General features: G+C 46.8%; 1 protein-coding gene across 1 annotated transcript in view; it reads right to left on the bottom strand.

Annotated features, from left to right (window-relative positions):
* TNC (tenascin C) overlaps positions 1-13,061 on the bottom strand; it is a 51,506-nt gene extending 38,445 nt beyond the window's left edge. The window contains exons 1-9 of the mRNA XM_058818509.1: positions 12,599-13,061; positions 10,436-11,656; positions 8,928-9,191; positions 7,828-7,943; positions 7,591-7,747; positions 6,751-7,020; positions 5,533-5,718; positions 4,708-4,797; positions 3,710-3,973 (exon numbers count right to left, since the gene is read on the bottom strand). Of these exons, the coding sequence (XP_058674492.1) occupies positions 3,710-3,973; positions 4,708-4,797; positions 5,533-5,718; positions 6,751-7,020; positions 7,591-7,747; positions 7,828-7,943; positions 8,928-9,191; positions 10,436-11,656; positions 12,599-13,061 (3,031 nt within the window). The remainder of the gene's footprint in view (positions 1-3,709; positions 3,974-4,707; positions 4,798-5,532; positions 5,719-6,750; positions 7,021-7,590; positions 7,748-7,827; positions 7,944-8,927; positions 9,192-10,435; positions 11,657-12,598) is intronic.
* Between the last annotated feature and the right edge of the window lie 540 nt (positions 13,062-13,601).

The raw sequence follows: 13,601 nt of genomic DNA, 5'->3' as shown, positions 1-13,601 counted from the left end.
TTAGGTGGCTGGGTGACAGCCAGAGAATGATTCACAGTGGTGAGATGAATGAACAGAGATAGAAGCTGAAAAGGGAAACTGGATGGATAAAAACCATACACTCCTTCCCAGGCTGGAACACTTCTTACTGTCAGCTGAGGAAATAGCTCAGTATCTCTTGGTAAAATCTCCAGGGTGAGCCTGGCCTGAATCTGTCTGTGGAGTGGTGTTGGCCTTTTGAGGAATTCCACTGGAATGTTTCTCTGGTGGTTTCACTAAAAAGGAAACTTGTGACATTTCCCCAACTCCTTGGGATAAAGCAAGAAGTATTCTGGATTATTTCTTGCTTCTGAATCTGGGATTTTAAGTTATTCCCCAAGGGAATAACCTCAGTCGCTTTCCCAATCTCTTGATGACCCAACAAGGTTTTCTTTTCAGCCCCCTTTGGCTAAAACACTTTCCCCTCTCTTAATCAGCTGATTAAACTGGGCTTGCAGTGCCTGTGCACCTCTGAATTTCATTAAGAAATCACTGCAGCACATCACAAACCAGAAATACTCAGAAATGGAGTAGCTACCTCTAAAAACTGAACTCAGGCTCCAGGTGCTCTCAGAGGAGGAGTCAGCTGAACAAATGGACAATCTTCCCTGGCAAATTTAGTTTCCCAGTGCTCAGCACTGCACGCTCCCATGGAGCTGGCTCACCTAATCATTCTTGATGATGTTTCTTTGAGTTTGTATAAAAAAGGGTGGTGCAATCTGAGCCTTGGAGAAGCCAGGAGAGGAAGAGGGGCTGACGCACACCACGGACAAGGGCCTTTGGTAAACAGCATAAATCTTGTGGAAAACATTCAGCAGAATGGAAAAGTCACTTCTCCAAGGCATGCTCTGCTGTTCAAGCTCACTCCCAGAGGCAAGACAGTATCACATCCACGATCCATCAAGAGTTGCTGCACAATCTGGGTCCTTCAGCAGAGGAATTTGAGCTTGGCTCTTGGCTTCTCACTCATTTATCTCCTCAGGCCTCTCATGCATTGCCTGATGTATTGGCATCCCTCCTGCTCCAGGCCCCACATTGTGCTCTGCAGGCAGGGCTCCAGAGGCAGAGCAGGACAGAACAAAGCTCAAAGCTGCAGTCTGAGTGCTGGGGACGTGCTCACCCTGCAGATGAGCTGCTCATCTGCTGGGACATGCTCAAGGCAAGGTCCCTCCAAGGACTAAAATGTGTCCTTTTCTTTAATTTCTGAGTCAAACCTTCATGCAGTGGCAGGTGGGACCCTCCTGACACCTTCACTAATAACAGAAAGGGGTTTCCTGTAGTAACTCAGCTTCCAGAGGAGCAGAGTGCTGGTCTCCAGCCCATGCCTAAAAACCAAACTATAAACCTCTCCAGCCTATAAACCAACACACCTTGGTTTATAGGAAGTGTTGGTTTGGAGGCTTCAATCCCAGCTCCCAGGGGATCTCTGGGCAGGAAGGGCTCTGCTGTGACACTTCGATTACTCCAGCACAAAACTGCTGTGGATTCCTGCCACAAGACTCTAAAGCTGTGTGGTCTGTTCCCCTCAGGACCACAAGGTCCCTCATGGAATTCTCCTGCATTCCTGATGCCTCTGGAGCACAAAAAGCCTCATTTCAGGGAGCTCCTCTGGGTCAGGCCTCAATGCTTGCATTAGGGTTACACTACATGGAATTACAAGAGACAAGCAAGCAAATGGAAATGTGAAATATTCAGTGTTTCCTTTTCAGCAAAATTTAGCAAACTTCACTCTATAATTGTTGCCATCCCTTGAGTGCAGGATCAGGAATATTAGTTAAAAAAGATTTTGCCACTTGAGTTGCACTTCATCCATGTGAAGGGACAGAAGCAACAGTGCCTTCCATCCTGCATTATCTATTTTGTGATGTGTCCTTTGCTAGAGGTTCACGAGTTCTGAATGTTTCAGCTTGCCTCCACAAGAGAGGGCAAAACAGGATTGTTTGGCTTCAGCCTGAGGACTTGGGACCTCCCAAGTGCTGGAACATGGATAAAGAGGAGTGTCCTGAGGGTAGATGGAAAAGCAAACTGAAGAGACCACTTATCTTCCAGAGAATTTCTGCTCCCTGTGCTCTGTGTTTGGATTTGTCCATTCCTGCTCAGCAGAAAGGTCACAGAGCCAGGTTATGTCAACTGCTCCTCCCTGGAGCCCACTGCAGAGCCCTCTCTGTTTACTGCTGCTCTGAGAAAAGACATAAAACAAATACAGCAGCCAGACGAAGGTATTTCTAAAGAAAAAAAAAAATAAAATAAAAGGTGAACCAGGAAAAAGAAGCCACCTTGTGAAGATTTGGAAGACGATGCTGCAAAGACCAGGCTGTGAGATTCCACAGCACATTATTTCTGCCTCTTCACCATCTCTGCAAACTTCCTTGAAACCTCTCAGTCTTCTAACAGAGAAAGTTGGAAAATTGAACTCTGCTCACTCCTGCCACACAAACCTACAGCTTCCTTTTTTCTGTATGTGCCTCAGGACTTCCTAATTTTTCCCTGCACTGGACACAGGCCTGACTTAGGCACCAAATAACTCATTCAGAACTGATGGTTTCCAGACCATGTAACTCTCTGATGGATTGCTGTCTCTATAAAGCATTCAGAGGTTGTGCTGGTGTGAGCACTGCCAGGGAATATGAGCCCAGCTTTGATCTGTGTAAATTATTAAGTTAAGCTGTGTAATTATTAATTTGTAAAATCCACACTGTCTGACATGTGCTTACCTCACAGATGGTCACTGGGGAGAAAAGCATAAACACCTTGGTGTCTGCTATGGACAATAGCTGTAGCCCAGCTGATTGTGATTTCACCATCTCTGCTTGCTTAGAGCAGATTGAGGCTTTGCCTCACAGGATTTAGGCTGAGAAACCGAAAGATTCAGGACTTATTTGTGTTCTATACTGAGATATAATTGTCTATGCAACAAAACTTGGCTCAAAATGTTTTACAAGGGATAAAACCTTGTTCAGTAAGTCATCTGATAGTGGTCAGTGGGAGTGGTTTGCACAAATGGAGATGGCAGAAACAGACAAATATAAGTCACAGTACCCAGCAGAAATGGTGGCTTGGACCAGACTGGGGCAGAATCGATTCCAGTTTTGGATGAGAAAACTGAAATGGGGCAACATCAGAGTCCCACTGGCCCTGCTGAGAGATGATGACCTGCTGTGAAGAGAATAAATTAGGCAGGAACAAAGAAAGTTAAACACATTCTTCTTGCTCTTCCCCTTGGGTTTTTGGCTGTAGAATGCAAAACATGTTAGAAGACATGATGTACAAAAATACCCAGCCTAGCCTAAAACAAAGAATGAGTTCTGCACCCACGCAGGACCGGTGGATGAGCTCCTTGTGAGGCCTCTCAAAGGATGAGCAAGAAATCATTGGGAGCATGGAGGTGAGGGAGCAGCAGGGAGGGACACACAGAGATGGATTTAGCACCAGTGAATCCCACCCCCAGCACATGAAAATCCCTCTTGAGCTTGGGATGTGAAGCCACTTCCACAGAACCGCTTGGAATTAGGGGAACCGATTCGTTGGATTCAGGGATGTGAAATGGTTTCATATCTTCTGCTGGCTGGTAAACCCATCTATTCTTCACTCTCTCATGCTGGCAGAGCTCTGAAGGAAGTTCCCTAGATATGGATTAGGAAATCAGGTGAAGTTCTCCCTGGGCTAGTGACCACCAGAGGCTGTTACTCACCCGTGGAGCCCTTGACAGTGGTGGGTTTGCTCTTGTGCCGTCCCTTCTCTGCCAGCAGGCTGATGGTGTACTCGGTGCCTGGCTCCAGCCCCCGCAGCAGGAAGGAGCTGCTGTCCACTGGGATCTCCACCTCGCTCTTCTTCCCCGAGGGACTGGTGTAAACCAGGCGGTAGTGGTCAAACTTGGCCACGGGCCTTCTCCAGCGCAGGGACAGGGTGGTCTCAGTGGGTTCGCTGACTTCCAGGTCCTTGGGGTTATCAAGGTCTGCAAGTGAAAAACAAGCAAAGTTGAGGTGTCTCTGAAGTGCCTTGAGAGAGTTTTTCAGGCAGTTGTAGAGGAATATCTGTTGGAGTGTCAGTGGGTAGAATGGTTGGGATGGATGGAGACCACAGATCTCTGGAGCCAGGTCTGGAACTTGGGGTTTATTGCAAAGGGCCTGGGTGCAGGGCCCTGCTGGGAGCTGCCAAACACAGCTCAGAGCAGGCCCGAGAGAAGAGAGTGGGTGAGAGGGTGAGAGGGTAAGAGGGCAAGAGATCGAGGTTCCCGTTACAATACAATAAATCTTCTTTGTGTTGAATATTCTAATTCTCACTAACCAATCTAGTACAAGGTACAAATCCTATAGTATTTACATACAGCCTATAAAAATCACTACATTACCATACTGTGTTACATTTTAAACCCTAAAAACTCCTCTTTGGGCCCCTTCTGCCAAGCTCTGACCCTTGGGCCTTGGCCAGAGTGATCAGTGCAAGTATAATTATCATTAAGGAGCTCACCTGGAGATGAAACTCACAGAACATTAAGAGGAACAGGAAAAAGAAATGAGATTCAGAGGTCATGACCTTTGTTGGATTTTTTTGTTTTCCTTGAGGGAAAAAGTATCACAATGAACTCAAGAACTTTCTAAAATATCTCTTCCAGCATCTCTTAGAAATGCAAGAGTGGCTCCATCACAGGTGCCTCCTCCAGAGCTGTAATGGGACCAGGACACTCACCAGTGCCAGCATTGATGGTGGCAGGAGCACTTTCCCTGTCGTTCCTCACTGCTGTCACTCCAATGCCATATTCAGTTCCAGGCCTCAAACCTGTGAGATGAGGAGAAAAAATGTGAGTTCCTGTCCAGGGAATATACCTGCAGGCATTTATTGGAATAAGGAAGGCTGAATGGATGCAGAGTGAGAGATCTGCTTTCCTCTATGCAGACAATTGAGGTTTCTGTTGACCCTCCAGCTGACAAGCTGCAGACTGGCACCAGTGACTCCCACTTCTAGCACATGAAAATGCCTCTTGAGCTCAGGATGTGAAGGCACTTCCACAGAACTGCTTGGAATTAGGGGAACTGATTAGTTGGATTCAGGGCGCATGTGGAAGTGAAATCGTTTGGTAAATCCATTTTACATGGCTTTCAATTCAGTTTGGTCTACTCAAATTATAGAATCATGCAATAGTTTGAGTTGGAAAGGACATTAAAGATCATCTTGTTCCACCCCCTGCCATGGCAGGGACATTTCCCTCTGTCCCAGGTGCTCCCAGCCCTGTCCAGCCTGGCCTTGGGCACTGCCAGGGATCCAGGGGCAGCCACAGCTGCTCTGGGCACCCTGTGCCAGGGCCTCACACCCTGCCAGGGAACAAGTCCTTCCTAATATCTCATCTAATTTCAAACTTGTAACCTCTTGTCCCAAAACAATGTGCTTGAGATCACTCAAAACTTGTTTGTACCCCTAATGTATGGTGACCACAAGCACATTTAATTCTCCATGTCCGTGCCCTGGGGTGACAAAAACAATGTGACACTAATGACAATCTCTCCATCCCCCTACCTGTGAGTGTAGCTCTGGTTGTGGCCTGGCTGCCCTTGGGCACTGTGATCTCCACATGGTCCCCACCAGAGATGGGGGCGAACTTGATTCGGTAATTATCGACATTGGCATGACTGTTCTTCCACTCCAGGGTGATGCTGCTGTCAGTCTGGGACACCCTCTTCAGGTTCCTTGGAGCATCCAGGTCTGGAATCAACCAAGCAATAAATAAATAATTAGGAATATTTCTCTTCTGACAGCAGTCTCTTGTGACAGTGCTTTTTAGAAGGTGAAATGACCCGTAAATCTTCCTCTCATATGATCCTGTGATGTCTTAACTACAAAAATCAAAGGTTTTCTAGCATGAAAAGTGAGTTCATCAGCTTCAGTTCAAGAAATTTAACTTCTATCTCCTGAGACAAAAATAATATTTTCACTTGTAATAATTTGTTTTTACTATAAAATGGGTTTGTGGAAAAACACACTTGGATGAAAACACTGTTTTCCTTTACAAAAACCTCAGCTTTCAAAAGGAAAGAAGAGCAAAGAACTGGTCATATCTAGAATTTCTGTTCAGTAACATCTTGCATTCATGGCTGGAAGGAACTCTAAGTCTCAAAAAAAGGTGAATATTATGGAGAAATTCTATGAGCTTTCATTTTTCTCACCTACAGTAGCCTCAAATCCTGTTCCAAAATAACAACTGTATTTAAGGATGAAAAGGGATGTAATTCACAGCTCTCTTAATGCATCAAGCCTTGATAACCTGCTAAAGGACCCACACTTGCCAAAAACATTCCCAGAATCACTGAGGAGCACAGTAAATTTATAAAAGAATGGCAGGAAATATTTGCAGAACTGAAGAAGAAAAAAAACCCCGTTCTCTGCTTCTAAACTAATTAGGCAAAGAGAAATAAGATGTAACAGGAACTACAGAAGATATTTAGCTCATTGGACAGACAAATGATTCAGAGGAATTTGGTTTTTGAAACAGGGATTTAGGGTAAAAGACACAATAACCTAGTTCCCATTTTAAAAATACATTTAGATTCTTGTGGGAGGGTCTAAATATTTTGGTGAGCCAACAATGCATAAAAGGCACACGAAATTGTTCTCTACTTCCATGTACCTCTAAAACTGGGCTGTTTTTGTGTTGATCAGTAACTGCCAACTCCATCAACAAGACACAAACAGCACAGGAGGATGGGTGGTCCCTGTGGCACCTTCCCAGCCCCTCACCTGTGACAAAGATTTCCTTCACAGGGTCGCTCTCCATGTCCCCTCGACGAGACACCAGAGTCACCTCGTACTCTGTGTGCGGCCTCAGGTTGCCAATGGAGTATTGGTTCTCATCTTCAGAGAGGTCAATGGTTGTCCTGTCCCCTGGAATGTCCTTGGGGCCATAAGTGAGCTCTACACCTTCAACTTCAGCCAAGGGTTTGGACCATGTGATGAGAGCTGTGGTGTCAGTGATGTCTCTGGCCTCCACCTGGCTGGGGGCATCAAGCTCTGTTACCAAGCAAAAGAGAAAGGAAAAGAGGCTTTAAAAATAAATATTGCCATGAAAAGCACCCATATTCTTATGCTTTTAATTGATGATTCAAAACAAAGTTTAAATTAGTATCCTCATTTATGCTCTTCCTTTGGTTCCTGTAGTTTTGGACTTCAGATGGAATCAATCCATCAGAAGCAAATCCATCAAAACTCCTTCAAACCGGAAGATGACAAAAGAAAGACAAGCAAGAGCCCTGAGAGCTTCCTCACCTTCACATGCTTTTCATGCAAATATCACCAGGATGAAAAAAATTCTAGCAAGGAATGCTAGTTCCTGCTGATGTACATCTTGAAAAAGGAATAAAAGTGCATGCTAAGCTGGACATAAATTTCCCTTCTGCTTCAAACAGGTTATGTGGAGAGGAATTATTTTTCCCTCATGTATTCTTTAGCATCTCACTATCTCCTTCCCCTGCTATTAACTCACAGTGCAGAGCTCGAATTTCTCTTTGTTTACAAACCCCCAAAGAGCAGATGTTGTGTTGGTGGCCAACTAAACCCAGACCAAACACAGGTTGTGCTTACTTGTGGTGATGACTTTGGACAGGCCTGGTCCTCTGGTGTTGTTCTTCACGATATGGATGGACACATTGTACTGCTGCCCAGGTGCCAAACCTGGCTGCATGTAGGATGTCTCTGGCCTTTTCAAGCTGCTGGTTATGTCACCATTATCATCCTTTTTCTGGAACACATGGGACAATCATTGAGTAAAAACATAAAAATACAGGATTTTTCATTCTATACGGGAAAGTGCTTCCTCACCATATTACGGAAGACCAGCTCCCAGCCATCAAAAGAAAAATTCAGAGGGTCCCACTCCACCTGGACGGATGTTTCCCGAACAGATTTGAACCTCAGACCTTCTGGAGCAGGCAGATCTGTGGCAGAAGAAAGGGATATTCTCACATTAGTGTCAAATTCCCATAAATAGGGCACTGGGGTGGGACATCTTTCCATTTCTAGAAATATCTGCCAGATAGGGACCTGCAGCTGAGGTGGTTAAACTCTTCTCAGATCCAGTTCTTGTGGCTTTGGAGAGGCTTTCCTGAACTGGTTAAATGTCACCTTAGAATAAGAAGAATTTTACCCTCAAAATCTCTTTTTTGTGCCGTCTTGAAAGAAGCCTAGTGTTAACTTTGGAAGTCAGGAGAGCTGAATCCTGTCCCAGCTCTCCAGAAATGAGCTCAGTGACAGAAATCAAAGAGCACCTTTTGATATTGGGATGTTTAGATATGACAGTGATGTGCACAAAACAAAAAGATGAACGACAGATGTACAGACAGGCAGATAAAAGGTAAGATGTAGTAAATCACAGCAAAGATGCAAAACAAATGTAACCTCTATTTTAGCCAAAATAGTTTGAATTTAAGTGATTTCATATTGCTCTTTTATATGCTGTTACATTTTTAATTTTTTTCTCAGGAAGAATTACCAGAGTTTTTAAAATGAACATTACAGTAAAAAAATGCACATTATAATAAAGAAATGTGCATTTTTACAAAGAAGCCAAGGTTCTTAATTCACAAAGGCACCATGTTGGGAGACATTGAGAGCAGAAGAGCTTGCTTCTAACACAATCCCTGATATTGGAAAAAAGTAGAAAATGGAAGTACAGAAAGCTGTTTTTTCCAGGCCAACATTTGAATTGGAAGTAGAGAATACAAAAGAAATGGTATCCCAAAAATGGAATGTAAATCAATACATCTGAACTGAAAATAAAAATGCAGAAAAAATACCTCCAAGAAAGGAATGCAAGCCAACACATACAAAGTGAAAACAGAAAATATGAAATAAGCAACACCCCAAAAGAGAGATGCAAATGGAATAGACAAAAGGATGAATACAGGGAACATTAAACTCACATGTGGCTACCCTGGCGCTGACTGGAATACTCTTCTTGTTTTTCAGGATTGCAAAGACACGGATGAAGTACTCCACCCCTGGCTCCAGCTCGTGGATGGTGGCAGCTGTGTGGTTTCCTGGCACGGTGAACTGCATGTCCAAGCCCCCGCTGCTGGTGGGGACGTAGGTGACGAGGTACTCGTTGACGAGGTTCTCGTGCTTCCACTCCAGATTGACAGTTTTATCTGTCACGTTGGTCACAGTCAGCTCAGTTGGAGGAGACACTGGGAATGGGGAAAAAAAAAAAAAGCCAAGCCAAAGTTATAAGAAGTTCTCAAGGCTCAGGAAATAATGACTTGCCCAGTTTCACATTTTCCCAGGAGCGGTTCCTAAGGCTCATCTCACACGCAGGGAATGGGGAAGGCATGTCCCACAAATTAGCTGCTGAGGAAAGGAATGCTCAGCTGATGGAGACTACAGACATTTCCAGAAGCCAATTTCTGCTCTCACACTTGCACACAACCTCTGGCTGACTGTGTTCCAGCTGCTCCTCTCATGGCTGCAGCACAAGAGTGCTATAGCTGGGTCCCGAGGGGTTCAGATGTTTAATTCAACTGCCAGCAGCACGTGATTGTAGAGCTAGAAGTCCTGGGATTTGCACAGATTTTCCAAAGTCAAATAAAACATTATTTGAGTAAATACTTGCAATAGATCTGCCTGTGCAAGATCACAAAGTGGGGCTTAGGCACCTTCCAGGAGGAGGAGATGAACGATGGGAATTTCTTTTAAAGGGTATTCATTGTCTTTTATAGTGCTCCCAACCCCAAAGTACTCTTTCATTACCAAAATTTAGTCTCACAATTTCTCCCCCAGGATCTACTAAAGAAAACGACCTCATTTATGGTGTATAGCTTGTCATTATCACACTGCCAAAATTTTCTATCAATTTCCATAGAGTCACTGGTCCTGGGAAACCAAGCATGTGACTTTATAGCTAAGTTTCCACTCCAGCTGATCCCACGATTTTCCTGTAAGCTTCTGTGAGATCTAATATACACACATCCATATACATATGTATTGTGCATTTATATATATATATGTATGAATACATACACACATGTGGAGAAGACTCTGGACCATTTCCATTTTCTCCTTAGCTAGAGCAGCTTCCTTCAGCTTTTTTTCTTGGCATCAAGAGGTACTGTGAGAACCTGGAGGCTCATGGTGACAAATCCCAGCTAGTGCTGTCTACAGCACTGATGACATTGTGGTGAGAGCAGAAATGGAGGTGACAAAGGCATTGCAACACCATCAGCAGCCTGTTGTATTGGTGACCACCAAATGCCACCAGAAACCGCTACACTACTTATCCCTGATATTTCAGGATGCCAAGAGCTACTAGTGCTGCCACATCCCTGATCCTGCTGTTTGGGCTATGTTGGAAAAGCAACAAGGCCCAGCTCTATGGAAAACTTCAAAGAAGCATCCAAGGCCCAAGGGGAGCAGTTCAGAGGGACACTGCACCTACCATCAGAGCAATCATCCCCGATGTAGCCATCCTCACAGACACAGCGCCCGTCCACGCAGCGCCCCGCGTTGTTGCAGTCGTTGGGGCAGGAGCGCTCCCCGCAGTCCTCTCCCACGAAGCCCTCATCGCACACGCAGCGCCCGTTGATGCAGCGCCCACGCCCGTGGCAGTCGTTGGGGCAGGAGAGCTCACCACAGTCTTCCCCTGTGAAGCCATTATCACACTCACAGCGCCCCTCCACGCAGCGCCCGCGGTTGTGGCAGTCATTGGGGCAGCGCAGCTCCCCGCAATCCTCGCCCGTGTACCCCTCATCGCACACGCACTGCCCGTTGACGCACAGCCCACGGCTGTGGCAGTCGTTGGGACACCGCAGCTGGCCGCAGTCATCCCCGGTGAAGCCCTCATGGCACACACACTGCCCGTTCTCACAGTGCCCGCGGTTGTGGCAGTCGTTGGGGCACCGCAGCTCCCCGCAGTCCTCCCCGATGAACCCCTCGTGGCACACGCAGCGCCCGCCCACGCAGCGCCCGCGGTTGTGGCAGTCGTTGGGGCACCGCAGCTCCGCGCAGTCCTCGCCCAGGTACCCCTCGTGGCACACGCAGCGCCCGCCCATGCAGCGCCCGCGGTTGTGGCAGTCGTTGGGGCACCTCCTCTCGCTGCAGTCGTCACCCATAAAGCCCTCATGGCACACGCACAGCCCGTTCTCGCAGCGCCCGTTGCCGTGGCAGTCGTTGGGGCAGGTGAGCTCGCCGCAGTCCTCGCCGGTGAAGCCCTCCTCGCAGAAGCAGGTGCCGTTCACGCAGCGCCCGCGGTCGAAGCAGTCGTTGGGGCAGATGAGCTCGCTGCAGTCCTCACCAGTGTACCCCTCATCACACACACACTCGCTGTCCACACAGCGCCCGCGGCCGTGGCAGTTGTGGGGGCACAGGGGCACGCTGCAGTCATCACCCACAAAACCCTCGTGGCACAGGCACTGCCCGCCCACGCAGCGCCCGTGGGCGCCGCAGCCCTGGGGGCAGAGCTCCTGGCTGCAGTCTGGGCCCGTGTAGCCCTCGAAGCACACGCATAGCCCGTCCACGCACTTGCCCTGGTCGTTGCAGTCGTTGGGACACGAGGGCTGGCTGCAGTTGGGGCCCTTCCAGCCGGGCTCGCAGACGCAGCCGCAGATGTCGATGCTGTAGTTGCCATGCCCGCTGCAGTAGGGTGTGGTGTCCAGGCGACCTGTACCAACGAGCCCAAAGTTCATTAATCCCCATGGCACTAGAATGCCGTAGGCCAGCGTGGCACTTATGACCCAAAAGTCTCTGATTTTCTAGTTCCCTACAGGATATCAGTTTTTAAAGTTTTTAAATGAGAATCTCTCTGTCTCCACCTAGATTTACTTAACCAGGAAAGCTTTAATTTGCTCTAATGCCAGGGAAGATCCCCTGCCAGCGACTTGGTAATTGAGCATGCTGGATTCCTCCTCCCTTCTCAAAATCCTCTCCCACTGACTGAGAAGCTTTCCTGACTGCTTCATTAGGGCATGCAAAATAGAACATCATTCATCCATTCACCCCAGAACACAAAAGTCAGGCAGCACATTGTGTCATCAGCTGTATCAGCAACCAGGAGGCTGCTCTGAGCTCAAAGCTTCTTCATTCTGAAGAAGACTTGTATTTCTTCTCTTATATGACCAACTCCTTCCCTCAATTTAAAAATCAACCAGACAGACACATTTTTCCCTCTTCTATAACTATGTGTGCTTTTCTATTGCCTTATGTCCTGCTGTATTTTTATTGGTCTCTACTAAAGAAAACTTGGAAGTGAAAATGGTTACATTGGCAGCTTCCTCAAGGGGACAAAAAGTGGAGCCAAGAGCTTGGACTGTGCATTTTAATCTTAACTCCGACGCGGATTTGCCATGTCCAAGTGCTGTCCATGCTCAGTGCCACATCTACAAAGGGTCCCAGGCCACCTCCTGACCCACAGATCCATAAAGCCGTGGAACTGTGAATGAATGTACCTTGCACGCTGGCCAAACACGTTCCCAGTTTTGATTACGTTTCAAATTTAAGGGGTTGACTTGTGCTTATTCTTGAAAGAGATTGGAGTATCACTCTAAACAACATCTACACCCAGCACAAGAATTTCCCCCAGGAGAATCTCCTCAGCCTGCCTTACCTTCTGCTGCCTGGGAATTGGGACAGCATCCAGCCCCGCTGGCACACTGCTCCCGCAGGGAGGAGACCAGCCCCTCCAGCTCCTCCAGTCTGCTCAGCAGATCCTTAATGTCTGGAGCAGCTGCACAGCCACAGGCCCGCCGGGGAATGTTAATCCTGTGTGTGAAGACAATCTGGTTGCCCTCGTTCACCGTGTGCTCCTCGTAGTTCTTGACGGGCTCAATTTCTGCCTTCAGGTCGGCGTCGCCGCTTGCCGAGTCCAGGTCCACGGAGCAGAGGGAGCCAACGGGCAGCTTAATGTTGTAGACATGGTTGAAAACCACAGGCTGGTTATCCTCTGGCAAGGTCACGTTCAGCCCAGTCTCCCTCTTCTGCCGGATAATTCTCTTGATGAGTCCACCAGTGACGTGCTGGGACAGCAAAGCGAGGATGGCACAGGCCAAGACCCGGCTGGGGAGTCCCATTGTGGTGCCCAGTTTCCTTTTGAGGCTGAGAGAATTTTAGTTCTGCTTGGCCTTTGTAATCTGCAGCAGAAATTGGAGAGCCAGTGCAAACCAAGCTGGAGATCCTTTTCTTTCCTAGTGTGTTTGTTCCCTAAAAGAAGAAAACAGTGTAAGGGATTAACAGCACAAACCAAGCTGGAGATCCTTTTCTTTCCTGGTGTTTTTGTTCCCTAGAATAAGAAGGAACAGTGTAAGGGATTAACAGCGGCTACACCACCCAGCAAAGGTGTGACACTGCTTGTGTGCTGCATTTGCAGAGAACAACACATTTGGCTCTACAACACATTTAGGTTTTACACAGCTAAAGTCCAGATCTAATTCAAATTGATAATGCACAGTACAGTAATAATGATTTAAATGCTTATTTCTTTTGTTCTTTACCTTTCTTTTGTGTTTTTGCTTCCACTTGTTATTTTTTGTCTAGTATTAAACACCTGCAAGTACGTTCCAGTGTTTTAGTACTTCAACTATTTTAGGTTTTTTATTTTACATCAGAATGTT

This window comes from Ammospiza caudacuta, chromosome 21 (assembly GCF_027887145.1).
Source record: "Ammospiza caudacuta isolate bAmmCau1 chromosome 21, bAmmCau1.pri, whole genome shotgun sequence".
NCBI lineage: Eukaryota > Metazoa > Chordata > Aves > Passeriformes > Passerellidae > Ammospiza > Ammospiza caudacuta.
This window is presented reverse-complemented; position numbering and strand designations above follow the sequence as displayed.